Genomic DNA, 27,998 nt, shown 5'->3' with positions numbered 1-27,998 from the left:
CGAGCCCCCGAACCTCGCCGCGCCCCCCCTCTTTCCGCCCGCCCCGCCTGCGCATTGTGTGGCCGCCGGGAGGGGCCGGCCGGCGGCCGCCCCCACACGCGCCCCCGCCCCGGGCTCCTCCTCCGCCGGGGCTGGCTTGGGACACGAGTCCGGTGCGAGCCAGGCCGAGACGCCGGGAGCCCGATGGTTCGGGAGGGCGGCATGGCCCGGACACCCCGCAGCTCGACCCAGGAGATCCAGATGGACGTGTTCGACAACCCCGGCCTCCAGGTGGGACCGCGGGAGGGGGGATAACACCCCCCCTGCCACCGCCGCTGGGGGGGCGTCTCCCGCAGCCTGGGGGGGGGGAGCTTTGTAGCCAGAAATAGCGGGGGTGGGACTGGACCCGATCGGAACCGGAGGGCGGGTGGAGCCGGCCAATGACTCACTGCTCTCTGCTTTTCCCGGGGTCGGGGTGAGTCTTGCTGGGGGGGATTGGAGGAATCTCAGCCTGGCTGCTGCTTTCCGCCCTCCCCTCCCCGGGGATCAGCCCTTCCCAGCTGCCCTCGGCTTTCAGTCTTAGCACAAAAGCCCTGTTGGCCCCACCGGGCTCCTCCTGCCCCAGCCAGGCCAAGCGGGGTCCCCCCACCCCATGCCCTACATCCTGCAGGTGTCCCCCGCATGCCCAGAGATCACAAGGGAGGCGACCCCCAAACTTTGCAATGGGTGCCAAAGCTAGCCGAGAGGAGATGGGAGTGGGGGTCCTAGGGGTGCCTCCCCCGGAGCTGGAAGAGTGCGGTCTCCTAGTTAGAGCAGGCAGGGGACGGGGCGTCCGGGCACCTGAGTTCTAGTCCCCGCCCTGCTGTTCGGTTGCTGTGTCACCTTAGTCTCCCCAGCTGGAAATGTGGGGAATGATCCCGAGGGGTTTGTGGGGCTGGATCAGTCCCGCTGCGTAGGGTGCCCTGGGCTGCTGCCATGAACGGCAGCTAGCGAAGGGCAGGTGTCGCTCCGGGAAACTTTGGAACATACAGGATAATTTGGGAAACCCTCTCCGGAGTCACCACACCCCTTTCCCGCCCCATCCCCTTGCCAGTTGGTACCAGGGGACTTTGCCTCTGCTGGAAACAGGCCGTGAGCCAATGTAGCAGGAGGTGGGGATGCCAGCACAGATGGGCCATTGCTCTGATGTACTCAGGTGGGGATCCCAGTGGCAGGTTGGACCTGTTGGTCAGGGCTAGTGAGCGGGGTGGGGAGGGGGACAGGATAGCAGTGGCAAGATGGACCCACTGGTCTGACCCAGCTCAGCACATCCTCCCAATCACGTTGCTGGGTGTTGTCCACACGCAGCCCCTTTGTCCCCCAGCACCAGGCGATTTGGAGAGGCAAGTGGGGAGAGGCTCCTGGTAGCACCCAGACACCCTGGCAGTGCCAGGCCCTCAACACAGGGCTGGGAAACACCGAACCAGCCTCCACCAGCTTAGGATCTGGCTCTGTAAATGGCCATGATTAACCCTTCCCCACCTGGAGAGCCACCAACCCAGTGCTTAATTTGTGCCAGGGCTGAGCCCGGACCCCTCTAGGCTTGGCAGGTTGTAGCCCCAGCACCTCTGAGCTTGCAGTGTCGGTACCTCTTTCGTTACAAATTATGCCCTGCACCAGCCCTCTGGATGGGGGATCCCAGCCGCCCATGAAGGCACAGTGAATGTGACGGGGGAGGGGCCCTGATTGGAAAGATGGGGGTGGGGAAAAATCCTAAAAATACCAACTCCTGCCCTGCTCAGAGACCACGTGTCTGTGGGTTGGGCAGCAACTGGGCCCAGCTGTCCCTCTGGGATGCGCCTGGCTCATTCCGAGACCTGCCCCAACATGTCCTGACCGCTTGCCCTGTGCAGAAAGGCCTCACACTCACTGGGAGCTTTGGGAGGAACCGGTTGGAAAAGGACTGACGCCCCCCGGGCTGTGATGACCCTGCCCGCATCGGGGTGGAGGGAAGCAAGCCTGGGCCCTCAAGGACAGCAGCAGAAGGGTCCAGCAGCAATTGACCTTCTGTAGGGAGCACTGGCTGCGGGTGGGGTGGAAATCTTGGCTACTCCAACCCCAGCCTCTCCCAGCAGGAGGTGCTGTAGAGGATGGTGCAGGAGCGCGGGCTGTAGGGAAGCTCCCAGCTGCTAGCTCCTTCTGTCTAAGTCTTTGCCACCAGCCGGGTATTTGGAGCCTTTGCCAGGCTCTGTTGGAAGAGGAGCCGCTAGGTCATGGGATGACTCAGTAGCAGCAGGTGTGTTGTGTGTGCGTTTGCATGGCTGCTGGGGCCTGCGTGGGTGGGAGGAAGGAGAACACCAGAGCCTGCGCACTAGGGGGAGGAGTGGAGGTGAGCGCATGGGTCACTAGGGAGGTGTTTGGAGTGTGTGTGTGTAGTAAATCGAGTCTGTAGTAAGCTCTAATTGTGTGGGGGTGGGCGTGTGTATAGTAGGTTGTGTGTGTGTACGCAGCTCGTTGCACGGAGATAAGGGTGTGTGTGGGTGTACACAGCTCTCATTGCACAGAGGTGGTGTGTGTTTGTACAGCTCGTTGCAGGGAGGTAGGGGTGTGTGTACAGCTCCTTGCACAGGGTAGGGGTGTGTGTGTGGATCGCAGCCCCACCCTCTTCATCTCTGGCAGCTGGGGGCCTCCCCTGGAGGGTCCATAAGCCTGGGACTGGAACCCCTTCCCTGGGATCAGCCTCTGCCCCTGTGGATCCCACCCCGCCCCTGGCACAGAGGGGACGGCTCTGGGCAGCAGCAGGGTGATCTCTGGAGCCCACACTGCCCCCACCCTGGTTGTGGGGCAGGGAGAGAGTTGAGGGGGCACAGACTGGCTGCAAATCCAATCAGCCCCACATCCTCTCTCTCCCCCCCTCTCCCTGACAACCAACCTGCTAATTCAATCCGAGGCCCCTGAGGATGGCCCGAGAGCTGCTCCATGCTGAATCAGTTGCCTTTGCTAGGCCCAGTGGGTGTGATGTGTTAAACACCCCACACCTCTGCACGCAGACTGAGCCCCACCATTACCTGGGCACAGGGGGAGCTCTCCGGATCTCACTGGAGAACACAGCTCAGGCCCCCACCCCCTGTACATCTGTCCGGAGCTCGGCCCCAGCCCTGCAGCGCCCATGGGGACAGGTGGGCAGACGCCTCACCCCGCCCATCGACACGGGGCAGTAAAGCTGCTCCCAGGCTGTCTTCCCCACAGGGGCCTCTGATGGGCAAGCCACTTCCCTCTTCTGTTCCTTGGTTTCCCCTTCAGCTAGCTGAGCATTTAGCTCCCGCCCCCCCCCCCCCCGAATATGCCATGTGATCGATGGTTACCCTATAAACATGCTGCTGTCTGTGGGGTAGGAGGGTGGGGTCCCCCCCACAGTTCTTGAATCCTCCCCAGAGCAATATGGGGGGGCCCCGGCAGCGGCTGCAATAAAGGCCCACCCCGATCCAGTGCTGTTTGCCCTTGACTGGCGCGCTTCCCTGTTTCCATCGGGGTGAGCTGACATGGCCGGCATTGCAATTAGCTCCCCCCCAGTGATTAGAGCCTGGCTGTGACGCCAGATTGGTTGGGAACCCAGCGAGGCTATTAAAGCCCTGGAGCTGCCTATTGATTGGCACCCGCATCAGGTGACCGTGCGGCGTTCGGAGCCAGCTGCTTCCCTGGAGGGCGACCCCTCCCTCCAGCCCTGCCTCCTGCACTCCCAGTGTGCCGTGTGAGTGCCAGGGACCTGTGGGGGTCACTGGCTCCTTTGTGGGAGACTCAGCAGCCCCATAGGGAAGGGGATCCCATAGCCAGGCCAGGCCCAGGTGGGTGTTTAGATGGGGACATGTCCTAAGGGTCTGCGATCCGAGGGATTTTCACAGTGGAATAGACCATCTCAGACCATCTCAGCGGGATGTGTAGCCTGGGGTCCATCTGTCCCCAGCCGCTGGCCACAGGGGAAGGCAGCCTCCTTGTGGTGTGATATGCTACCGTGAGGGGAGAGATTCCTTCCTGACCTCACGAGCTGATGACCTGATGCCCTGAAGCATTAGGCTTGTCATCTGTATTCAAGCAGCTCACTCTATTCTCAGCCATACGGATGTCTAGTGTGGTCATAGGACTGTTTATAGGCTCAGTTGGAGTGGGGCTCCTGTGTTCTGCTCTCCGCTTTCCCATTGACTTGCTGCGTGGCCATGAGTAAAGCATTTTCCCTTTTTGTGCCTCGGTTTCCCCCCAGCGGTACAGTGGGGGTAATGATACTCGCAGGAGAGGAATGAAGTTTAATTAATTTGTGCTTGTAAAGTACTTTGAGATCCTCCGATGGAAGGCGTGGCAAAGCAGATTTCAGGGTAACTCCTCCATTAACTTTAGCAATGTCCCGCAGCAGGGAGTTCCACAGGTTTCTGGTATGCCATGCAGTTGTCTGCTCCCGCCCCTCTGTAAGCACCTGCATGCTCATTAACCAGGCTGTCCCTCCCTCCTCCAGGGGAAATACAGCAAGCGGAAGAGCAGGTTTAAACGCTCTGATGGCAGCACCTCCTCGGACACGACTTCCAACAGCTTCGTCAGACAGGTAAGGACAGCGGGGTGGGAGCTCCCATAGCCTCGGCATCCCGTGTTCAGGAGAGGGGACAGAGCCCCAGGGGTCCCTCGCCATGAGATGTGGGATTTAACTTGCTTTGCACCATTGATTTGGCAGCTGGGAGTGTTGGAACTAGATGTAATACAGCAGAGTAGGGCAGGTGGTCCCATCGCCCCCTAGTGGCTAGCCCCAGTTGCTGTAACAGTCTCCTCCTTGCTCTCAGTTACTCCTTTAGCTTGAGCAACAGGGTCTTGAGGGTTCAGTGCTGAGGATCCTGGGTTCGATCCCTGCCCACAGCCACAGCATCGTGTTCCCAGCTCTTGTGCTGTTCTGTTTCCATCTGCCAAGTGCCATGGCCGGCCCCTTTCAGTCTAAAGCAGCTACAGAGTGAGGAAAGGAACAAGAAAGAACTAACGTCAAGTGCCCATGGGAGAGAATGGGGGGTGTGTGTGCAGGCCAGTGGAGAATCCACCCTCCCGCCCAAATCTACAGTTCGGTTTAATCTGCTGTGTTTCTTTAAGGGCAGAAATGGCATCTTAGTAAGACCGGTTTGTACCGCTGGAGGGTGATGGAGTTGGGGACGCAAGAATTGCACGGTTCCCTTCCCCTTTGGTACACTGACTCTAGGCCTGTAGGAGAGGAACCTGGGCATCTAGGGGGAGCCCCAAGTCAAAGCTGCCCCTCCCCCCCCGAGTGGGGGAAAGGTCACAGGAGGGCTGGGATCCGTGCCCATGCCCACACAGCGTGGCCATAACCCCTTCACTGCCAGGGATGCTGCCCGCACACATCGGGGGGGGGGTGGCAGGGCGTGCTTGGCTGGGGGAGGAGTGGGGTGGGGGGCTGGCTGTAGCTGGCAGGGTCAGGGGAGGGAAGGGGTTAATGTGCCCCCTTTCCACTGTACAGCACAGCTCTGCTATGACTCTTCTGATGCTTCTCCCATCCCGTTCTTTCTGCTCCTGCCCTGATCCCTGCAGCGCCCCCTGCTGGGGAGACCAGGGCTGGAGTCGCCGGGAGCTCCTCCAGCCAGCCCTCTGGCCCTGTTCCCCACAATGCCCCCCACACCTGGCAAAGGCTCCCCACAGTGCCCACCCCACCCCCAGCAGAGGCCAGGACTGGACCAGCTCTGGTTTTCTCCCCATCCATAAGATGCACAGAGCCAGCGCTCCTCCCCCTTCAGGGCAGGGAGGGGAGCTGGCTATCGATCCAGCAGCGTGGGTGGGACTGGAGTTGACAGCTGGGTAGATCCTGCAGCGTTGTCTTCCCCCAGTCCCTTTGCTGTCACTCCCCCCACCCATTCCAGCCACCATCACTCTGCGTCCCCGTCCCTCCCCATCAAACAGCCCAGAAACATCTCCGAGCCGGAAGCAGCGTGGTCTCCATAGCAACCCCCTGTGCGGGAGGCGGTGGGGGGGGGGGGGGGCTGGAATAGACATTAACTAATGAAACAGCTGAGTCCCCGTGAGATGGATGGTTTGTGGGGGGCAGCATCCCGGGGCCAGGCCGCTGGGGGGAGAGTGGGGTGGTCGGTCCAGCTGGCGCCTGTCTGTCTAGAACCAGAACCCAACGGCTGCATCTGGACAGGCCCCCAAGGACCCAGCATCGAAAGCTTCAGCCCCTGGAGCTAACGGGGTGATCGCCTGGCAGCCCCCCCCCCCCCTTCCCCGGTTCTGCCCTATGGGGAGCCAGCCAGTGGGGGAGACTCCGAGAGAAGGCACTGGCTGGGCTGGATGGAGCTCGATCTCAGGCGGGGGCGAGGTCGTCACCCCCAGGGGACGGGACAAGGCCCCAGTGCTTGGGACGTTAGATTTTGCACTGGACTGAGCCCTACACTGGAGGGCGGGGGGCTGGAAGTCTGGGCTGGGGTGGGTGTGGCTTAATCCCCTCCAGCGCCCCCCCCATGTGTGAAGGGGAAGGGGATAAACAGCTGGAGAGAGGGGTCCTATGACCTGTCCCCCCAGTAGGGGGGGGGGTGAATGGTTCCCATGGCAATGACATGGGAAGATGCTGGAGGTGGCAGTTACCCTGGAGAAGGTTCCTGGAGCGAGGCCCCCATGCAGAGAGAGGATTTAAAGGGCCAGCTTGCCTTGTATTTCCACCCTCCAGAGCGAGAGGGAGAAGGCTGGAGAGGTGCCCTAGGGAAAGCTCTGGGCCTGGCCATTTCCCTGCTGCCCCCTGGGGCGATGATGAGGCTGCTGGGGTCACAGACCTGGGGCCTGGGGGACACGCACCTGGGCTAGCGGGATTTTCCCTGTGCCCTGGGCTCATTCACGGGCTCCCGAAAGGCCCTGAACCCTCCATCCGCCCGAGGGAGGGCTCTCCGCCTGGCGGTGGGCCGAAAGCGGAACCTTCCACCCAAAGAGACCGACCCAGTACCCATCGCCCCTGGATCAGAACCGGCCAAAACCCAATGGAGGCACTTCTCAAACACCCCAGAACTGAGTGGGCCCGTTCTCTGTGGTGCTATCATGCGTGAGCCCCCGCAGTGAGGCTGGGAGGGCTGGTGGAGGGTGGGCTGAGTGGCTGCCTGGGGCGGCTCAGGTCGCCTGTGAAGGGGGTGGGATAGATCTGGAATAGAGGTGGGAAGGGGCGGGGGGGATCTCCAGCTCAGAGGTTGAGCCCCGCTTCAGAGAAACAGCCTCCGGTGGTACGTTATAGCCCCAGCCAGGGAGGCCATGAGGGTGAATCCAGGGGCTACATGCCTAGGAATATCTGATGGGATGAATCTCAGCCTGATTCCCACATCTTGGGGTCCTGGGGGTGCAGGTCCTTTCGGAGAGCCCTTCCTAGCCTTGCCCGGCAGAGGGCAGCGTGGGCTCATTCATGGTAGTGGGGTGGGTTCTCAGCTGCCTGCCCCACCCAGGAACAAGCCGAACCCGATGAGGAGGGAGAACTCCCTGCTGGCTGTGGGGCTGCCCACTGACAGCTCCCTGCGTTGGGGGGCTTGGACCTGGCTGGCAATAACACAGTAGCTTCTGGAGGCTAGTAAGCGTGGAGGGTGATGGGACGGAGGCTGGAATGGGGTCAGCACCTTGCTCCAAGGTCAGCTGAGGTTTGGATGGGGGCGAGAGAGGCTGGTACCTTATGGGGCCCCCAAAGAATGTGGAACCAGGGTCCCCCGGAAGCTCGCACTTTGTGGGGAGGCTGGGAATTGGGTGCAGGGACTGCGGAGGCCCGGGGCAGGGTCTAGCTCTATTTGGGTGTTAGCAGTTGGGTCATTCGTATCTGATCTCCCCCCAGGAGTGTTAATTGGGGGGGGTTCCCAGCCCCCCTCCCCCCCAAAGTGTGTGTGTGTCTGCCGGGCAGTCGAACCTGGCGCTGTGCTGCCCTCTGCTGGCATGGGCTGTGAATAGGGGGTACAGAGCTGTGCTCTGCAAACCCACCTTCTCCCCTCTTCCGGCTTTTCCTCGGGGCTGAGGTCGGTCCAGGCCATTGTCGGGGAGCCAGGACACCCAGGTCCTGCAGCTGAGGGGATCAAGGGCAGGATCCCTGAAATCAGAGGCGCCAGAGGGAGCTGGTACAGTTGGGGGGCAACATATAGCTCAGCTGGGGGCTGCTTTGGCAGGAAGATCAGGGAGCGGGAGATGGGCGGGAGAGGGGGGGGCTGGGCTGGGAGGAAGGGGCTGCTGAATTGGCCCAAAATATGCGGGTTACAGACCCCATTTAGCCTTAACCCATCCCAGAATTTGACCCGGGTCAGAAAGCAGCCCCAGAGCCCTGCTCAGTGCTTCGGTCTCAGACAGGGGTCTGCAAGGATCAGGAGGAACCTTGGCCCTTTGACAGCTTTCCCCCCACGCACCTCACGAGAGGCGTGCTCTGCATGTGCTCCCTGCAGTGAGCGTCTGCACCCCCGGGGCTACGCAGCGTGCCCCTGACTCTCCAGCCGGGGTCTGCTGTGAGGAGGGGGCTAGTTTTGGGGTAGCAGGGGGAGGACTGTGGGTCAGGATGGAGGGGCATCGGCACAGCTGGGGGGCCTGGAATAGCAGGGGGCAGAGGGGCACCAGCACGCGGGTGGGGGTGCCTGGCTGTTTTCAGTCCCCTCCGGACCCCCTGAGATCGCTTGTGAGCAGAGAGTGTGTGCCCAGGGTGGCTATACCCGAGGCTGACCCTTGGCTCAGGCCAGCCCCCCTCGCTCGCCCGCCCCTTGCACTGGGCTAAATATACCCTGGCAGGTTGCGAATGTTGCACTGTTGGTGAAACATGATCCCTGGCAGCCCAGCAGAGCCCCCCCCTCCGTGCTGCCCACTCGCGCCCAGGCCCAGCCAGCGCCGGCAGCATGGAGACGGCCAGCAAAGGGCACCGGCCCGTCTTGGTGAGCGTCCCCCCACCCCAGCCCTTGACAGCTCTCACTCTCTCCGGGGGCCTGGGGTCCCCCGGCCGCTCCCCAACCCTGACACTCTCTGGCAGGCTCGCTGCCCTTCATCCCTTCCCTTGTGCCCCCCCCCCAAACACTTGGGACCCCCCTCAGTATGGGGCCACCCATGTAGCACCCAGCCAGCCCCAATCACAGTGGTTCCAAGGCCAGCTGAGCTGGCAGGGGTTCCTGCACCCCTCCACAATCCCTCCCTCCTGCACCCCCTGCTTCTGCCACCCCCGCAACCTTCTTCTACTCCCTGCTTCCTCCTCGCTCCATTCACAGCCCCCCCCAAGAGCCTCGCTTCCACCTCAGCCCATGCCCCCCCACCCCCTGCTTCTTTCCCACCCAGAATTCTCCATAACCCCTCTGCCCCACTCTCCCCCCAGATGCCCCTCTGCCCTCCCCTCCACATTCCTGTCCATCCATGATCTCAGTACAGAGAACCCCCCACCCCACCCCGGAGCCAAGGGTCTGGTGGGGGTGTTTCTTCTGGGAGGTTGAGGGCTGAGGCTCCGGGTGGGGGAGGAGCAGGATGCGCCATGGCGGGGGGAGGCACTGGGGGGGATTCCTGGTTGTAGGGAGCAGGCTGGAGTTGTCCCTTCTCCCAATGGGTTGAGAAATGGTTAACTTGGGCATCAGGGAGTGAGAGGTGACGGGGCGCTCTTCCCTTCTGGGTCAGTGCTGACCCCAACACCCCAGGGTGGCGCCATGCTCCGGGTGAGGGGCTCAGTAGGAGCCATCCTGCCCATGGAATCAGGGCTGACCCCAGTTCCAGCTGGGCGCTAGGGGGCGCTCTGCTGTTCGAGGGGCTGTCTCTGGAGATGTAAAACCTAGTTCCTGACCACTCATGGCGGGGTTCAGACTCCCCCGTTGCCTGTTTGTTGCTGAGCGCTGTTAAACAGCTGCCTCGTTCCACTCCGAGGTGGCTGCATGGCGGTGGGGTGGCAGGGCTTCCAGAGAGCTTGTGAAACACGTTGGGAATCCTGTGCTGTCAAGGTATCCGTGACCCCTCCCGCCCCCATGAATTTGTGCTGATCTCTGTGTTTCTTCTCTGAGGGGGTTCTCTGGTCCCAGACCAGCAACAGACTGTGTGCCGGCTTCACATTTACAAAGGAATTAGTGGGGCGAGGGGGAAGTTCTTGGAGGGCTGGGAGCCAGGAAAGGAAGGGTTGGGGGTCTAGGCCTCAGGAGATCTACGTTCGAATTCCGGCTCTGCCGCTGAATCTCTGCGGGACCTTGGGCCTGAATTTTCAGGGTGCAGCACCCATGCTGGGGGAGGATTTTCCATAGGGCTATGCACTTGGAAATCTGGTCCTGTGGGGGAGGTGCTCTGTGCCTCAGTTTCCCCCACTGGGTCCTGACTCACCTCTTGGAGTTCATTAGCATGCGGCAGGTGCTCGAATACTCTGGGTCGAGGGGCTGGAGAAGCAAATAAGGGCCGCTGGGGAAGTCTGGATCCAGACAGTTCTCCCTCCCCCTCTCCCCCGTTCCCATTTGTCTTGGCCCCAAGCACAGCACCCAATGGCACAACCAGGGCTAAGTGCCATCCCTGGCCCCCGATCCAATGCCTTTGCTCCGTGGTACATCCCACTAGCTGCTCGCTTAAACCCCCATGTGCCCAGAAATCCCTCTCAGCTGGGTGGGTTGTTCCCCGCCCCCCCGGGGCAGGGCTCCCTCCCAGCCCCCCAAGCACCCCCTGTTCCACTTTGCAGGGCTTCAGAACAGCGTCTTCATTCTGAAAGGGCTGCGACCCCCCGCACACGTACCCAGCTGGGCCACATGCCGGCTGCACTCATATCTGACACTCGCTCGGTCACTGAGCCAATTGCGTCCAAGCCCCACGTCATCCGCTCCTGGCTGCCTGTCTCTCCGCTCCGGTCCGAGGCAGGGGAAGCCGGGCAGCCGTGCCTCATGAGCTTGCCTCCCCCAGCCCTGAGCCAGGGCGGATGGTACCTCTGCGAGATCACCCCGAGGGCCTCCCACCCAGCCCACCCTGGGGTGCTGATGCCCACCCCTGAAGCCCTTGATACTCAGCAAAACTGCGTTGTGGCTTCCCCTCCTTGCCTGCTGGCCTCGTCTCCCGAAGCCCTCCGCCCCTCTGCCTGGGGTCCCCCCTCCCAGCCGGGCTGCCCCCCTCCCCTGTGCGCCCCGCGCTCACGGCCGGGATGTATCTGTATTGGCTGGACGACTCGGAGGAGGTGAGTACGCTGCTACCTTGGCTTCGAACCCCGTCTGTCTGGGTGAGCTGCCTGGCCAGAGTTGGGGGCCAAAAAGGGGAGACCGGAAGGGGGAGGGTTTGCATGTCTCTGCGGGGAGGTGGTCCCCCCTCCAGCCGGCTCCAGCTGAATCATCTCCACTCCTGACTGAGGTTAGCCCAGGCTTGCAAAGATCCATCCATCCTCACACAGCACAGGCTGCCCCCCTCAGCAGGGGTCCCCCCTGCTCCACGCTGCCTCCCTCTGGGGGGGCTCCTCAGAGGATGCCTCTGTGTTTGATCCAGTGAAACCTGCTGGTGTGTTTAAACCCAGCTGGGACCGAAGGGCACCTGGAACGGCCCTGAGAGGAGGCTGGCACGGTTTGGGAGAGGGAGGATGCTCTGTGGGGCTCTGCAGCAGTCCCTCTGGTTGGCCTGAGCATAGCCCCCTGCCCTCAGCTCCTGGCCCCTTGGGGTCGTTCAGTTATTGGGATTGCGGAGAAAGCAGCAGGTTTGATTTAGATCCCGAGCAGTTGAGTGCAGAGCCTGTGATTAAAGGGGAACCCCCATCAGTTCCCCGATCCCCTCTGAGCTGCCAGCCATGGGATGCTGCTCCCCCCATTCCTGACACAGCCGGGAAGGTAGATGAACTCACTGTGTGGGATGAGAGCTGACTAATTAGCGCTGATGTTTCTGGGGCCCGGGCAGAGGCAGCTGAGGGCTGCCATCTCTGTCCCCGGGGCCCGGAGACTTGGAAGCGAGCTGGGAACCCCGCTGCAGGACTGGAAGGGGAGGGACCCCAAGAGAACACGGAGTCCCCAAGCCAGTCAGGGAAATGAGTTTGCTAGTCCTCCCCTTCCCCTAGGATCCCAATACCAACCCATTTGGTGATGCAGGGTCATTAGCAGGCAGTCTCTGCTTTGCGGGGAGCTGGGTCATGATTCAGGGCCTTGGCAGACCTGGGGGGCAGGAATTGGCACAGTGGGGCAGCTGCGGGTCGAGATTGAGGGGAGTTAGGAGAACAGTGCAGGAGGCTTCTCTAAACTGCCCTTCACGGTCAACCCCCCCTTCCTTGGATGCCCCGAATTCCTGAACAAACCCGGCCCCTGAGCCCAGTGCCCACGCTCTATTAGTGTGACTAGGCGAGGCTGGGGCAGCGCCAAGCCCAATGCCCCATGGCAGCAGCTGGGACGCCTTGCACTGATGCCACCCGGAGCCCTCGCCTTCTCTCTGGGCTCCTGCTCCCGCGTTCACTGCCCTGCCAGGGCTCTCCGGTGACTAGGAAGCTCCATTCGTCACAGGCAGGGCCGAGAGCCCGCACACTGTCCTGTCTCCTCTGCACTGATCCCCAGGGGGATGTGCGTCAGGGTCCACCAGAATGCAGGGGCCTGCCCCCACAGAAGACAGATGCCTCCCATCCCCATGTGGTCTCTTTGCCTCCTCCCTTCCCTGAGTTCACTGCCAAGATTGGTGCCTCAGTTTCCCCACCAGCATCGGAACCCCCGAAGCAGAGGCGCCGGGTGGGGGCAGAGCACTTTGACTGCTTCATTAGCAGGCCTCAGCCTGCGGGTAAGCGGCACATGCTGGGGATGTGGGACAGGCCAGGGATCGTAGCCCCACTGGATCAGACAAGATCAGGCCCCTGAGTCTCACTCACCACCCCACTCCTTGTTGGTTCTCCTGCCCCTGCTCCATTTCCTCTCGCTCACAGGCTGCTCCCCATTAAGGATGTGGGTTTCCAGGCCCCTCACCCCAGGGGGACTGTCTGTTTCTAGGTGCCCCCCCTCCCCGCCTGTGGCCCTGTTTCTCTTGCCAGTGCTGGTGCTTTCATGGGGTCTGATGCCACCCCCCCAGCCTGGCACTGCCCTGTCCCATCCCCACTATCACGTTCCATCCCAGAGCGGTGAGAACAGCTGCACCTTGTTCCCTGCCACTCAGTTTAACCCTCGCCGCACTAGGGGGAACCGAGGCACAGAGAGTCAGCGGCAGGGCCCGGAATGGAACCCAGGAGTCCTGACTCCTGCACCATAGCCGCTACATTGGACCCCTCTCCCCTTCCAGAGCTGGCAGAGCCCCAGAGTCCTACAAACCCCTGTGCCCTGCAGGGGCCTAAGGTCCCTTAGGGGCTCGTCTCTCTAGCTCACACCGTGGAGGTTTTACCCCGTGCGCCAGAGGCGGGGGTTGTTACAGCCCGGGATGGGCTGTGCTGGTCAATGGTTTGTTTCTAAAGTGCCCAGAGGCCACGGTGATGGGTCCATAATGAATGACATCCAACCGCCTCTAGCATGGCGGGCAGCTGGGCCCAATGCCAGGCTGCCTGGCCAGCCCCTGTCCCCGCGGTTTCACAGGGTGATCAGTGCATGGGGAGGTGACAGCATCCCCCTGGGTATCTCCTGCAGCTCTAAATGGGCTCACTCGGCTGTGTGGCCATGGCTCTGCCTCCACGGGGGAGGCTGCAAAGCCCACCCGCCTCCGATGTGGGTGCTTGCTCCTCCAGGGCTCCGCGGATTCCTACACCAGCCGCCCCTCGGACTCAGATGTGTCTCTGGAGGAGGATCGCGAGGCGCTGCGCAAGGAGGCTGAGCGCCAGGCCCTGGCGCAGCTGGAGAAGGCCAAGGTAGGTGCCAGGGCTTGTGCTTGGGGGTGGGTGGGGAGGTTCCTGCACTCCCGTTCTGTCTCTGAATCCTCTTGTGCAGGCTGCAGGGACTATGGGTCCCTTTCTGTACCCAGCCCACAGGGTGGACGCTGATCGAGAGGCTGGGGGGCTACGCAGGGAAACACGGGCTGTCCAGCAGCTTGTGGCTGGCACTTTGCCTTCCCACCTGCTAAGCCAGCGTGGGGGGCGGGGGTCGGTTCAACTTCTCCGTTCCCAGTTTCGCCTCAGCCCCACCCCCCAGCGCCAAGCTGCCCTGGTGCTAGGAGTTCATCCCCCAGCTTTCTGGCCTGGCCCCTTTCCCGTCTGTGACGGATCAGGTTGCATTGCTGTGCGGATGCCCTGAGTCGCCACCCCGTTCCAGAGAGCCCCGCTCTGCAGGGGGAGCCCAGTGCCAGGGAACCCTGGCTGTTCCTTCCCTCCCCTCGCCCCGTGCCCAATGTACTAGCTGTTCTTGCTGCAGCTGGCCCCGGGCCCAGCGCCGCCCGTAAATCCCGCAGTCCTGGGACCACCATCAGCTAATTCATTTGGCTAATCTTGATGAAACGTCTCATTGACCCGGGCTGGGCTCGGGAGAGTGCTGGTGCCAGGAGACTGCCGGCTGGTGCTGCCTCAGCTGGCGGCATCCCAGCCCTTCCATTACACCCCCTCCCAGCCAGCTAGCACCGGCTGCCAAGTGGGGGAAGGGCCCCCCACCTCCTCCAGGGACTGCCGCCGCCCTGCCACAGGTGGGTGACAGGGACGCACCCCTGCAGCCATATCCACACGGGGGGTGGGTACGCTCTCTTCCTCTGGTCAGAGGCCCTGGGGGAGGCTATCCCATGGGTCACCCCACTGTCTGAGCTCGCAGGAGGACACCAGGTCCCAAAATCGCTTCCTGAGGCCCTCTCAGGGCTGCGCACAATCAGGGCTGTGACGTTGACCGCTCTGGGAGGGGAGTGTGGACTAGTGGTTAGAACAACTGGTATTTGGGCGTCAGGACTCCAAGGTTCTATTCCCTGCCTGACCTTGGGCACGTCTCACCTCCCCGCGCCTCAGTTTCCCCTCTGTACAGTGAACATCAGGCTTCCCAGGGGCCTGCTGGGACCCTCTGTTCCAGGCTGAGCCTGGGCGGCCCCTTGGTGCTCACCTCTGCCCCTCGTGCTCTTCCCTGGCCTGAGCGCACACCTCTCCCCTGCCCGCAGCCAGGCTCCCTGGGAAGAGGGGAGATGTTGGCCCTGCCCCTGCTCGCTGGCTGCGCAGTCCGGCAGCCATTAGCTAATGAGGCCCCTGTCTCTCCCCGCCCCCCATGGTGCAGTGGGCTCGCACGCTCTGCAGCCGCAGCACCCCCTCGCTCTGCTGCTGGCAGCTGAGGTGTAATGTCCATTGGGAGACGTGCCAGCCCCTCTCCCAGGCAGGGCCAGCCCTTTAGCGCAGCTCTGTGCGTGAGCAGAACCAGGGCACCATGGACAAGGACAAGGCCCTGTAAGGCTCTAGCTACCAGATCGGCATCGCCGGCAGAGCAAAGGCCTCTGTTTATCGCCCGACCAGGCAGGGTTTCCCCATCTCCCCTGGCGCTGGCAGGCCCCTCTATAGGTGGGACAGCTTGGTCGCCCAGGTCCTCTTTTGGGGCAGCCGTTGTGACCAAGAACCACCCGAGTCATTACGCACACGCCTCACCCTTCGCACGGCAACACCTCTCTGCTCACGGCCGACCTGGCCTGGCTCTGGACCGGCGGCCTCAAGGCACCAGGCACCGTAGCCCAACCCCTGAGCCAGCCAGTTCCCGGAGCCGTTCAGCTCCATCTCACCCATGGCTCCTCTCAGGGCCCTGCTTGTGGCCCCCTCCTGGACTTGGGGGACCTGGGCTGGTCTCCCTGCCTGGCTCGCTGCCCCGTGGGGAATTTATTCTTGGGGTGGGGGTCCACTCCATTTCTTGGGGGAGGGACCCCTTTTCCTTGGTTCCTATGGTGGGGAGGGGAGGGGAGGGGAGGGGAGGGAGTTGGCTGGGGATGTTCCGTGTTCCTGGATCGGGGTGAGAATTTGGCCCCGGATTGCTTACCCCCTTCCTGGCTGGTCTCTGCAGCCGCTAGGTAACAGCGTTCTCTGAAATGCCAGAGCAATGCAGCCTTGTGTCTGAGAGACCCGGGCCCCTCCAGCGTCTCTCTCCTCCCTCCCCCGCACCGCTAACCCATCTCCTGAACAGACCAAGCCGGTGGCATTCGCCGTGAGGACAAATGTGGGCTACAACCCGTCCCCCAACGATGACGTGCCGGTCCAGGGCATGGCCATCTCCTTCGAACCCAAAGACTTCCTGCATATCAAAGAGGTAGGGGCCGGCGCGGGCCCAGGCCTGGCTGAGGCTCTGGGGAGCGCCGCGGCAGGGGGACTGGGGCTCGGCACTGTGTTGCTGGGCGTGGGTTTGGCATGGAGAGGACATGGGCCCAGCACAGCATTGATGGGACAGGCTCGGCGCAGGGCGGGGATGGGCACCATGTCTCAGGCCCTTCTTCTCTCCGTCCTGCAGAAATACAACAACGACTGGTGGATCGGGCGCCTGGTGAAGGAGGGCTGCGAGGTGGGGTTCATCCCCAGCCCCGTCAAGCTGGAGAACATGAGGATGCTGCAGGAGCAGAAGATGAGGCAAAATCGCCTGAGCTCAAGGTGGAGCAGCCGAGCTGAGGGGATAGAGGGGGAATCATGGCTCCTGGCCGCATCCGCGAGCAGCCTGGAGCCCTGGGACCCCCCAGGGCTCGAGAGCAGTGTGTTATGGGTAACTGAGGCAGGCCCAGGTTAGCCCTCTGAGCAAATCCACTCCAGTGAGACTGGGAGTGGGGGGAGGAGGATCAACATCCCCTTCCAGTGGGCTCACTACTGGGCACCTTGGGTCATCATTCCCTTTGCTCAGTGGTAAGCTCCTGCACAAGGGGCCAGGCAGGGGAGAACCAGCTCCAGGATCAGCAGTGACACCAGCTGAGGATGCAAAGGGCCTTCCATCCCCATGCTGCAGGGCAGAACCTGAGTACTGGCTGGGAAGGGGTCAGGAGGAACATGCAGGAGTAGATGGACTCATTGGTCTGAACTGGCACAGTAGGGAGAATAGCTGGCTAGATAGGCCCTTGATCGGATCTGGTACATCACTGGGTGAGTGGGAGAGTGCTGGACTCTGGCCCCAGTGGTCTGATCCCAGCTGGGGGAGGGGAATAGGAGATACCAGGCTAGATGGGCACATGGCATTGCCCTGGTGCTGTGGTTCCAGATTTAAGTCTCTCACAGAATCTGGGTGTGGAGGCCAATTCCCCCTTGCTCAGAATTTGCCGGGGTGGGGCCCTTGCTTTCCAGACTGGTGTCGTCCGTCCCCCCCCCCGTTTGCCCCCCCCCACCAGCCCAGGAAATTCCCCATCTCCAGGCACTTACTGCTCCTTGCCTTTCTGCTCCACGCAGCAAATCGGGGGACAACTCCAGCTCCAGCCTGGGAGATGTGGTGACGGGGACCCGCAGACCCACCCCGCCTGCCAGTGGTAAGACCACCCCCTCCCTTTGCTGTTTGACAGCGGACAGCCCCCAGCTGGCAAAGTTTACTGGACCACTAAGAGAGACTGATGGAGAGGGGCTGATTCTGGCTGTGGCCTTGGCAATAACAAAAGGGGCTGAAATGCCAGGTCTCTTCCCCCATTGTGCCCTGAGACCAGCTAGCGCCCCAGTGTCAGAGAGACAAGGGTGCTGGCCTGGAAGTGCCCAGCTTTCTTCTCAGGAATCCTACCGCAGATCCTGGAATCTCCGTGTCCTCTGCAAACGCAGGCCAGGGCTGAGACACAGGTGGATACACAGCACACAAGAGCTGGCGGGGAGCACTGGGCTGGGAGTATGGGGCCCGCCGTTCATGCTGGCATGCACATGGAGAGTCTTGCATTTGTATGGATGAACAACTGGGCACAGGCAGAAGGGCGTATACACAGGCATGCTCCAGGTATGCCCACCGGGGCACAGACATCCCCTAGACATGCCCACTTATGCCCACCTCCATGGCATGCAGAGGAAACCTGCTACCAGCTGCCCTGTCACTCTTGCAGATGGGGTACTTGATGGTTCTCCCCCCACTCTGACCCCCTCTCTACGTTGTCTGCAGGGAAGCGACAGGTTTTTCCCCTTCCTCTCATTTTTCTCTTTCGTTTACTGAATCATTTTTTCCTCCTCCCTTTGGTACATTTTTTCATTCTTTTGTTCTTTTCAGCTGTTCCTTTCTTTTTTCTGTTTTACTTTTTCTTCCCTCCCTCCCTCCCTCCTTTCGTTCATTCGTTCTTTCTTTCTTTTTGTTTTCCCCCTCCCCACAATCTGCCCCCCCAGGTACTCTGGACATGACTAATTTAGCTTATGACCTAGACGCCCTTGACTTAGAGCTGGAGGAGGCCGAGGGCCTGGAGAACCCCCGATCCCCTAAGGCTAGCATCAGCAGTGTCACCACGTCCCCCTCCAACGTCAAGCACATCCCCTTCTTTAAGAAGGTAAAGGAGTCCGGAGTGGGACTCTGCACCCGCCTGCCGCACCCTCGCTCACGCCTGCTGCTAATACCCGTGATTCACCCTGTGTATGGGGCTCGCTGGCTTGGTTGGGGAGCTTTGGGTTTTGGGGGCAGGAGGGGGGGCAGGAAGGGCCATGGTTTGGACGTGGTCCCATTGTCGTTCAGACCGCTGCTCTTGGTCAGCGCTGTGGGGCACACTATGGGGTAAGAGCATCATCTCACAGGCACCAGGGGACCTATAGCCAGGGCTGGATGTCCCCTTTGCAGGCACTTTTGGGTGTGTTCCCCATCACACCAGGAAACCCCGCCTCCAGCGTGGCTTGGAAAGGGGCAGCCCTCGGGGGTGTCCCTTCTCTGGCCTCCCCCCCCATACGTGCACATGAGGCATGAGAATGGTATGTTCCAGTGATCACACACACGGCCCATGAGTTGAGAGCATTTCTGCCAGTTGACACCCTCCCCACATGAAGCATGGGAATGGAGCGGTCCAGTGCTGCCTCACCCCTGTGAAATGCAGGAGTGGAACATTCCAGCGGTTCCAAAGCCCCCAGCATAAAGCATGGGAGTAGAATGTTCCAGCACTGCTCCTCCCCCATGAGACATGGAGTGGAACATTCCGGCAGCTCCTCACACCATGTGAAGGCTGAAGCACTGCCCCCCACCCCTCCATGTAAAGCATGGGAATGGAATGTTCCAGTGTTGGCCTCCCCCATGAAACTTTGGAGTGCAAGGTTCTGGTGGTTCTCCAAGCATGGGAATGGAATGTTCCAGTGCTCCCTTCCCCCCCCCCCCATGAAACTCTGGAGTGGAACATTCTAGCGGTTCTCCAAGCATGGGAATGGAATGTTCCAATGCTGCGCCCCCATGTAAAGCATGGGAGTGGAACGTTCCAGTGCACACTCCCCCTCCCCGCCCCCCCCCCCCCAGGAAACATGGGAGTGGCATCGTCTGTCCCATCCCACCCTACCCCCATTAGATGGTGGGGGGGCGGCTCCCGTCGGGGGCCCATCCCGCTCCCCTGGGGGCAGCGCCCCTGTGGCCTGGAGGTTGCTGCTTGCTGAGCAGCCCGGGGGCTGCTCTAGAGTACACGGGTAGGGGCTGCAGCAGGGTGTTTCCAGGACATTCCTCACCAAGGGGTCCCCAGTGAGCCACAGAGCTGGGGATCAGTCAGGGGGGTGGTATTCAGTGCAGGGCCAGGGGGGCAGCCTGGGGGCGAGGGCCTGTGAGCCAAGGGGGCAGGGGAGGAGGGCATTGCTGCTGCCAAGCAGGGAGGGTGTTTGCAGTGCCAGAGTGTGTGGATTGAAGAGGGCGGGTGTGAAGTGGGGAGCAGGGCCAGCGCAGGGGGGAGCTGCGTAGCACCTGGGGGACACCCGGGGGAGCCAAGCCATCCCCCCAATGTGGCCACACACCCTCCCTTAGATTCTCCTCCCTCCCTGATTCCACCTGCAGCCTGAGCCAGGTTTCAGAGCCCCCTCCCCTGCCCGTCCCCATTTCCCACACACTGCCGGCTACAGAAACCTCCCCGCTGCCGCTGCGTGTCTGCTGGCGTGACCTGTCAATAACACGCATGCCTTGTTTGTCTTCTCTCGCCTGCCCCCTCCCCTGCCCCATTAATGGTGATCACTGGACATAGCCAAGCAGAAGCAGAAGTCGGTGAGTAAAAGGGCTTTACTTGACCTGCCTGTAAAGGGTGGGGGCGGGCCTGGGCCCCCATAATGATCCTTCCCCACCTGGCTTCTCCACCAGCGGTGATGGGCCGTGTGAGTGTACCAGAGCCAACAGCCTGGGTGTTCCCATGCCACCAGCTCCCCTCTCCCAGGACCCAGTGCCACCACCCACACTGGGCCATGAAGGTACGAAGGCAGAACCTCCCAGCTCTCAAGCCAAGGGAGCATCAGCATGAGCTGGGTAGCCTGAACCCAAGAAGATGCCAGCTCTTCCCCCACCCTGCAGGGCACTTGGGTTTTGCAGTGCCCCCGTGGGAGTTGGGCCCCCTGCTCCAATGACTCCCGCTGTGTACATGTCACACCTTGTCTTTTGCCCTCTCCGGCAGGCAGAGCATGTGCCGCCCTATGACGTGGTGCCCTCCATGCGGCCGATCATTCTTGTGGGGCCGTCCTTGAAGGGGTACGAGGTGAGCCCGGGGCAGGTGCATGGAGTGGCGGGGGGGCAGGCTGGGGAGGTGGCATTTTCAGCAGCTTCCCGGGGAGCAGGTGACCCCTGATCTCATTCCCCCTGTTTCACCCATCCCCATCTGTCTGTCCATCCATTCGCTCGGCCATTCCCTCTTCCCCTCCCCTTCCGTCTGACCGACACCCCCCCGCCCCCCCCGTCTTGCCCCATTCCACCTCTGCATCTGCCCACGTCCTCCTCTCTCCATCTCCTCCGGGACCCATCTGCTCTGTCTCCTGAGGGCCTGTGCCAGGGGGAGCCAGTGACATCTGATCTCTGAAATCACTGCCCACCCCTCCGATGTCCATTGCTCTCTCTTTTTCTAACCCCACCCACCCACCCCCACGCAGTCACACCTTGATGCGGTGAATCCCGACTCCCGCTCCCTCCTGCCCCCCAGGTGCCTGACTCCATCGTCACCCTCTCTCCCCAGGTGACGGACATGATGCAGAAAGCCCTCTTCGATTTTCTGAAGCATCGCTTCGATGGCAGGTGCGGGGGCTCCTCAGACAGATGCTGCCAAACACTCCCCCACAACCCTCCCCACTGTGGCCCTTTTTGGTCACCAGGGAAATGGTGTTTTACTCAAAATCCCAGTTTCTGGGAGTCGCCCCATGCAAGCGCCTGGACACCACGGTGACAGGCTCCTTAGGGTCTGACCGAGAGAGATCCCAGCAGGTCAGCCGCACGCTCTCGCTCCAGCCTGATGCAGGACACTCTCTCTCTCCCTCCGCCCGTCCCTAGCCCTCTCCATCGGAGGATCTCCAAGCACTCTGTAAGCGTGAGAACCCAGGAGTCTGGTGCTCTGGCCTTGCGTCCCCTTGCTGGGCAGGCAGCAATGAGCAGCGCAGATGGGGTGGTTCCCCGTATGGGGATTCTGCTGCCAAGGTGCTGGGGTTCACACCCTGACTTCTGCCCCCAGGGCTCCTTTGGGGTACTGTTGCCTGACCCTGGTGGGGTGGGCGCCCTGCTGGGGGCCACAGCAAAGGTCGGGGGCCCCCCCTCCCGCCTTCACGCTCTCTTCCTCTCTCCGTCCCTCTCAGAATCTCCATCACACGGGTGACGGCCGATATCGCCCTGGCCAAGCGCTCCGTGCTGAACAACCCCACCAAGCATACCATCATCGAGCGCTCCAGCACCCGCTCCAGCCTGGGTGAGGCCATGGTGGGGGGGAAGGAGAAGCTGTGGATTTAACCCTTTCCTACATCCCAGCCCTGCTTGGTTATTCCAGGCCTCTTTGTTTTTTGGCTGCCTCTCACTTAGACTGACTGCTGGGCTTTGGAGGTTGAACCCTTTCAAGCCTGCCTGGCTTGGATCTGTATCCACTGGGAGCTGCCCTGGCTTCCTGCATCCTCCCTTCCCTCACCCCCAGCTGGCCCTGGAATGCCCACCATGCCCCGGGGCATCCCTTCCCCTCACCCTGTCTGGAAGGGCTCTCCGGGCCCATGCTCCCTGCCTCCCGCTCCTGGGCAGGGCCTGGTGGCTTGCTTTGCTCTCACCTGCTCGTGCTAGATGGAAAGAGAGGCCCTGGGGTGAGGCTCCTGCCCCGAGGGATGCTTGGCCACACCAGGCAGGGACCCCCAAGTGCATGCTGGGTTGCGACGTGCCTTGACTCCCACTCAACAGGGCCAGGGCGTGTTTTCAGGTCCCCTGGGCACTGGTGCTGTCGTGTAGTGGGGTGACTAACAGGGCTCGTGTGAGCTGCGGCTGCTGACCGCCCTGGGCTGGGCTGGGGCGGGGCCTGACGCACTGACTCCTGGGATGATCAGTTCAATTCACTCCTTTTTTCCCTCCCCTTTTTTCTTTCTCCCCCCACCCCTTCCCTCCGCGCTGCTTCCTTCCTCCCTTGCTCCTGGTACAGATGTCCTGGGTATGTAACCTTTAACCTCTCGGAGACCTGTCCAGACCGCTCCCTACCGTGCTGCCTAACCCCGTGGGATCCACAGCGTGCCAGGGGCCGACGTGTAACCTCCTGCTCCTACTGCCATATGGACTCAGGGTCACTCCAGCAGGGACCACGAGGCGGGCAGCAGAGCAAGATAGCTGCCCCGCCGATGCCCCCTGGCTCAGATCTACAATGAGCTGCTCCGTGTGTGGGGCCGGAGTCAGCCAGGGCAGGGGGCCGGAGTCAGCCAGGGCAGGAATCCCCTCCCCAGGGGTCTGTCCCACATCCGGCCTGATATGAGGCCTCAGGATTGAAGATGAGCTCAGGACACTCATCCCAGATCCCAGTGTCCCCAGGGTCCAGGCACGTGGGGATCTGGGTTTTGCTTTGTCCCCTGCTTGGCGCAAAGTGGTGTGTGTGTCCCTTCCCCACTCTACCGTGCCCCCAGCTCCAGACCCTGCCCCGCCTCGTGGCTTGGTGCTGGATGATCTCTGGTCCATACTGGCGGTGGACCCACCCAGGGCAGCGTTACACGTTGGGCACGCGCCAGGCGTGGGCTCCGCCGAGCGATCCCACTGCCCAGTGTGCAGCACGGCATGAAGGTACCTGGCGTTGGGGACCCAGGAGACACGTCCCTCCCGCCTCAGGGAGGAGATGGAGCTGCAGTGAAACCCATGTGTCTCGTGTGTGTCTGGCGGGAGGGGAGGGGGAACTGTCTTTGGGATGCAGAGACCCCAGTGTATGGCCTCTCCCTGTGGCTTTCCGCAAAGCTGTTCCCCCACATATACCCTCCATATCTCCCCCTTTTCCTCCACACAAGGTCTGCCCCTTACTATACCTTGCTTCCCCTGTTGCTATCCCCTCTGACATCTCCCCCACCCACAACGTACTGTGCCAGGATCCTCCCCACCTGGCCCCTTCCCCCCAACCCCTATCCAGGCTCTGCCCCCCCCCCCGCCCCGGTCTCTCACTGTCTCTCTACTCCTGGTCCCCCACCTGGTCCTTGCTCCCCCATCTCTGAAGGTTTCTCTGCCTCTGCCCCCCGCTCCCACTCCATCCCCTCCCCACAGTCTTTCACTGTCTCTCTACCCCTTGCCCCCCATCTATCACGGTCTTTCTGCCCCTTCCCCCTCCCCCCCAGTCCATGCCCTCCCCACAGTCTCTCACTATCTCTCTGCTCTGACAGCTGAGGTGCAGAGCGAGATCGAGCGGATTTTCGAGCTGGCCCGGACGCTTCAGCTTGTGGCCCTGGATGCCGACACCATCAACCACCCGGCCCAGCTGGCCAAGACCTCGCTGGCCCCCATCATCGTTTACATCAAGATCACCTCCCCCAAGGTCAGTGCATTGGACCCTGCAGAGGGATGGCCCAGCTCTTGTGTTGCTGCCTGGGGACTCACTGCCCAGTCCTCCCATGCTGGTCAGAGCAAAGTGGTGGTGGGGGAGGGATAGCTCACAAGTGCAACAAGTTGTAGGGTCTCAGCCTTGTCCTCTGAGGGACATTTCTCCACATTCAATGCAGAGTGTTTGCTTAAGAGAGGCCCAGGGCTGGGCTGGCGGGGGGCTGCGGGTAGGGACTGAGGGGCATCAACAGAGATGGGGGTTGGGGAAGCCAGCATCTTAAAGGGGCAGAGTTTGTAGCTTTCCTGCCTGAGCTCTGGGCTCAGACCCTGGCCCGAGCCGCAATGATACCTCATTCGCCCTGAGTCAGCCCCCGCCATGCCCAGCCCCTCTCCTCGGGACTGGAGAGGAACAGAGAGCGGGGGACACCCCAGGGGGATCCCTTCCCCTGCGCTCACCCCCCCCCACCCCCTCCCCCTGCAGGTGCTCCAGAGGCTGGTCAAGTCCCGGGGGAAGTCCCAGGCCAAGCACCTGAATGTGCAGATGGTGGCGTCGGATAAGCTGGCACAGTGCCCTCCAGTGAGTACCTGCCCCACAGCCTCGCCCCCAGTTTGCCTTGCCCACAACTGCCCCATGCCCCCAGCTCAGCCAGTGAGTACCCACCCCACAGCCTGTCTCGCCCCCCACGCCCTCTGCTTGCCACACCGCTGCCCCACACCCCCAGCTCGGCAGAATACCTGCCCCGCCCCACTGCCCCATACTCGCAGCCTGGGCCAAGTCTCTGCTCCCCCCGCAGTGAATATCTGCCCCACAACGTGCCCTGATCGGCCTATACCCCCATTACCTCTCACTGCTAGCTTGACCAAGTACCCTTCTTTGCCCTGCCCCTCCCCACTCCCCCAGCTTGGCCGAGGCCCCGTCTTCTGCCCCGCCCACTGCCCCTCCCCACTCCCCCAGCTTGGCCGAGGCCCCTCCCCTCACCCCCAGCTGGACCACCTCACACCCCTCTCTCTCATTGCAGGAAATGTTTGACATCATCCTGGACGAGAACCAATTGGAAGACGCCTGCGAGCACCTGGCTGAGTACCTGGAAGCCTATTGGAAGGCCACGCACCCGCCCAGCAGCAACCCGCCCAATCCCCTCCTGAACCGCACCATGGCGACCGCCGCCCTGGCCGCCAGCCCCGCCCCCGTCTCCAACCTCCAGGTACAGGTGCTCACCTCCCTCAAGCGCAACCTGGGCTTCTGGGGCGGGAAGGGCAGCCTGGAGCAGGGGCTGAGCGCCCAGCCCAGGGTGGAGGAGCACGCGCTGTAGCTTTAAGAGGAGGAGGAGGTGGTGCCTTCAATGAACGTGGAGGAAGAAATCTTCATGGAAACCCCGGCTGATTCCCCGCACCCCTGCCTCTGCTGCTGCCCCCCCATCCCGCTGCCCTGCGCATGGAGGGACTCCCTCTGCCTGCCCAGCATCGTTCGAAGGCTCAGGAACTGGGGGCATCGCGTCCATGGGGGGAACCTGGAAGGATCTGCCCGCCCCCCCCCCGGCAGCGGTGCCTGAGCCTTGTAGCTGCGTCACAGGGAGCCGGGCTTTGCCCAGGAAGTGCCATACAGCCATCGGCCTCCCCCGCCCCATCTGCCCCCCCCCCCCCCCCGGCTTCTGCGTAAAGGCTGCCCCCTCTGGAGAGCTAGGTCGAGCCCATCAGCCGGCTCTAGCTCAGGATCCTGTTTGCACGGGGCTCCTTCCAGTCACCCCTCTAGCAGGGGACCCTTGGCCCTGCTGGGCTCTGCCTCCGGCGCAGTGCATTCTGGGGTTCCCACAGCACCGTTCTCAGAGTGGGAGCAAAGGCCGCTGGGTGATTTCCAAACACGAGGCTCTGCAGTGCAGGATGGGGCTGTGAGGCAGGGGAGTGCTGGGGCAAGGGGGTGACTCCCTCTCCACATCAGAGGGCAGCACCAGTGCAGCCAGACCTGCACCAGAAACCCCGGCACGGCTGTCGTGCAGTGCTAGGCGTCCTCTCGGCTTGTCGTACCACCATCCCCACTAATGTAGGTGGGAGCCATTAGCGAGGAAGCGTCTCACAATTTCCTCACCCTGGCTAGGAAGTTGGACTCCTTCTCCCATCTCCTCCCTTTCGCTGTCCCCCACCCCCAAGGCATCCCAACTCCTGCCTGCAGGCTGCCCCTGGTCTCTGAGAGCACCGAGCTCACAGGCCTCTGTTAAGGGCACCCTGACACACCATGTCTGTGCCCGCTCCTCGGGATCCAGCCTGCCTGGCCCCTCTGTCCGCTCCCCACTGCTGCCTTAGTGAGTGGCTGGTTCCCCCTGGGCACCACCCCATAAGTGCGAGTGGAGGTTCTCCAGCTGCCGGGGAACCTGCCCCAAGTCGTGCCCCGCCCTGGTCAGGTGGGCGGGGCGGTCAGGGCATGTTTGTGTCGTGGTGTCTGTCGTTTGTAATGCTCATTGGATAGCTGAAGAGCTGCGGCTCATGGCCTTCTCCTCGTTTGGGCAGGCAGGAGCCGGGCGTGCTTCTCTCATTCACCACCCTGCCAGCGCCCCTCAATCCAGCCCACAGCCCACCTCTATGCCAGTCCAGGGCTCCCCATACACTGCCCTGCCAGCGTCCCTCATTCCTTCCCCCCAGTGCCCCTCAATTCCACCCACAGCCCCCCCCCCCGCCGCTATTCCAGTCCAGGGCTCCCCATTCTCCACCCTGCCAGTGCCCCTCAATCCCCCCCACAGCCACCCACTATGCCAGTCCAGGGCTCCCCATACATTGCCCACCAGTGCCCCTCAATCCCGCCCACAGCCCTCCCCTGCCCCCCCAGCTGCTATTCCAGTCCAGGGCCTCTCCCGCACACAGCTCTGCAGTTGCTGCTCAGTCCTGACCCTCAGCCCTCACATCCCAGCCCTGAACCCCACCTGAGCAAACCATCCCACATACTCAGTGTTACAGGTATAACCTCCCCCAGGGGCTGGGCTGGGACCCCATAGTTTCATCTCCCCTGTGGCCCGGACTGGGATTGGGGGCCTGGGCTCAGCAGCCCAGAGGCTGCTCTCGCTGCGCTGACAATATATGTGTCTATTAATCGGTACTGAGCTGCCAGTGTCACCCCCTGGTGGCCAGACTAACTCTGCCTTGTCTTCTCCCGTTTGCATGGTTTGTCGCTACTTCTCCTAACCAGAGACCCTACCTAGTGCATGGGGAGCAGACGCGTGAGGGGGAGCGCGCCAGCCTGCACGACTACCCGGGGGAGCTGGTCAACCGCGGCCAGGGGCGGCCAGGCCAGCAGCACGCCCGCCTGGCCAACCGCGGCCTGTCCCGCCAGGACACCTTCGACTCGGAGACCCAGGGCAGCCGCGACTCTGCCTACACCGAGCCGGGCGACTCCTGCATGGACATGGAGACAGACCCCTACGAGGAGCCCGAGCCCCGCGGTGGCACCCCCAGTGCCTACCCCCGGGGCCTGGGCCGCCTCCACCAGCACCAGGGCTCCTGGGACGAGGCCGAGCCCGACCACCAGAACCACAACCGGCAGCTGCGGGGCCGGAGCAAAGGGCGCGATCGCTACTGCCCCAGTGAGGAAGAGGCCATGAGCCGGAACAAGAACGACCTGGAGGGCTGGGGGCGGGACGTTTACATCCGCTAGGGGGTGGGGCATCTGGCTGCTAGGGGCCCTGGGGGGTGGGGCTTCAGTCAGCTAGGGGCCCCTGGGATGGGGTGTTATCTACTGGGGGGCAGGGTTCAGTGTGTCCTGTGGGGGAATCTCTCTCCTCAAGGAGCCTCTGAGCATAGCGCTCCCCTGTGAGGCTGGTGTGGTTCATGCCCCCTAGCAGGTTTGGCCTGAGATTGTATGATGCTCCCCCCCCCCCCCACCTCCATGGGGATCCCTTGCCAGCAGTGCCAGGGGGGCCCTCTGCCAGTGGTGCCCCCCACTCAGCCCCCAGAGGGGCCCTTCTCATCTCCCATAAGATAGTGAAGATTCACCCCCACCTTAAACCCCTCCTGGGCCTCAGGGGACCCCGGGGGTGAAGGGCAGCCCAGTGTTTCTCGGGCTTTCCCCGCCCCCAAAGCTGACCAAACTGGGACCCAGCTTGCTCCCCCCTGCCTGCCCCACTCACGTGCAGACGTGTGGTGTGGGGCACCGTGCCCTGAGGCAGGGCACCTTCTCCCCCCATTCCACCCCGGGGAGGAAAGCATGCTCAACCCTGGTATGTAACCGATCAGCCACCTCCTCCTCGCTCCCTGCCCTGGTTCTGCTCCCCGCTCACCCCCCCATCCCATTGTATTTCCATGGTGCTCTCTATGACCCAGCCGCCAGGGGAGTGGGACGGCCGGCGC

The 27,998-nt window shown here is 62.4% G+C and overlaps 1 protein-coding gene across 1 annotated transcript; it reads left to right on the top strand.

The window, feature by feature from the left end:
• The first annotated feature begins 183 nt into the window (after positions 1–183).
• Positions 184–27,306, top strand: CACNB1 (calcium voltage-gated channel auxiliary subunit beta 1). The gene is made up of 15 exons (XM_077806205.1): positions 184–270; positions 4,466–4,552; positions 13,607–13,726; positions 15,948–16,070; positions 16,269–16,405; positions 17,186–17,262; positions 19,897–19,916; positions 20,317–20,397; positions 20,869–20,927; positions 21,479–21,588; positions 22,297–22,305; positions 23,507–23,658; positions 24,145–24,240; positions 24,683–24,868; positions 26,842–27,306. Exons 1-15 carry the CDS (start codon positions 184–186, stop codon positions 27,304–27,306), a joined length of 1,809 nt encoding a protein of 602 aa, XP_077662331.1.
• Positions 27,307–27,998: the final 692 nt, after the last annotated feature.

Source organism: Eretmochelys imbricata, chromosome 27 (assembly GCF_965152235.1).
Source record: "Eretmochelys imbricata isolate rEreImb1 chromosome 27, rEreImb1.hap1, whole genome shotgun sequence".
NCBI classification, from domain to species: domain Eukaryota; kingdom Metazoa; phylum Chordata; order Testudines; family Cheloniidae; genus Eretmochelys; species Eretmochelys imbricata.
Note: the sequence above shows the minus strand (reverse complement) of the source record. Positions and strands in the feature narration are given on the sequence as shown.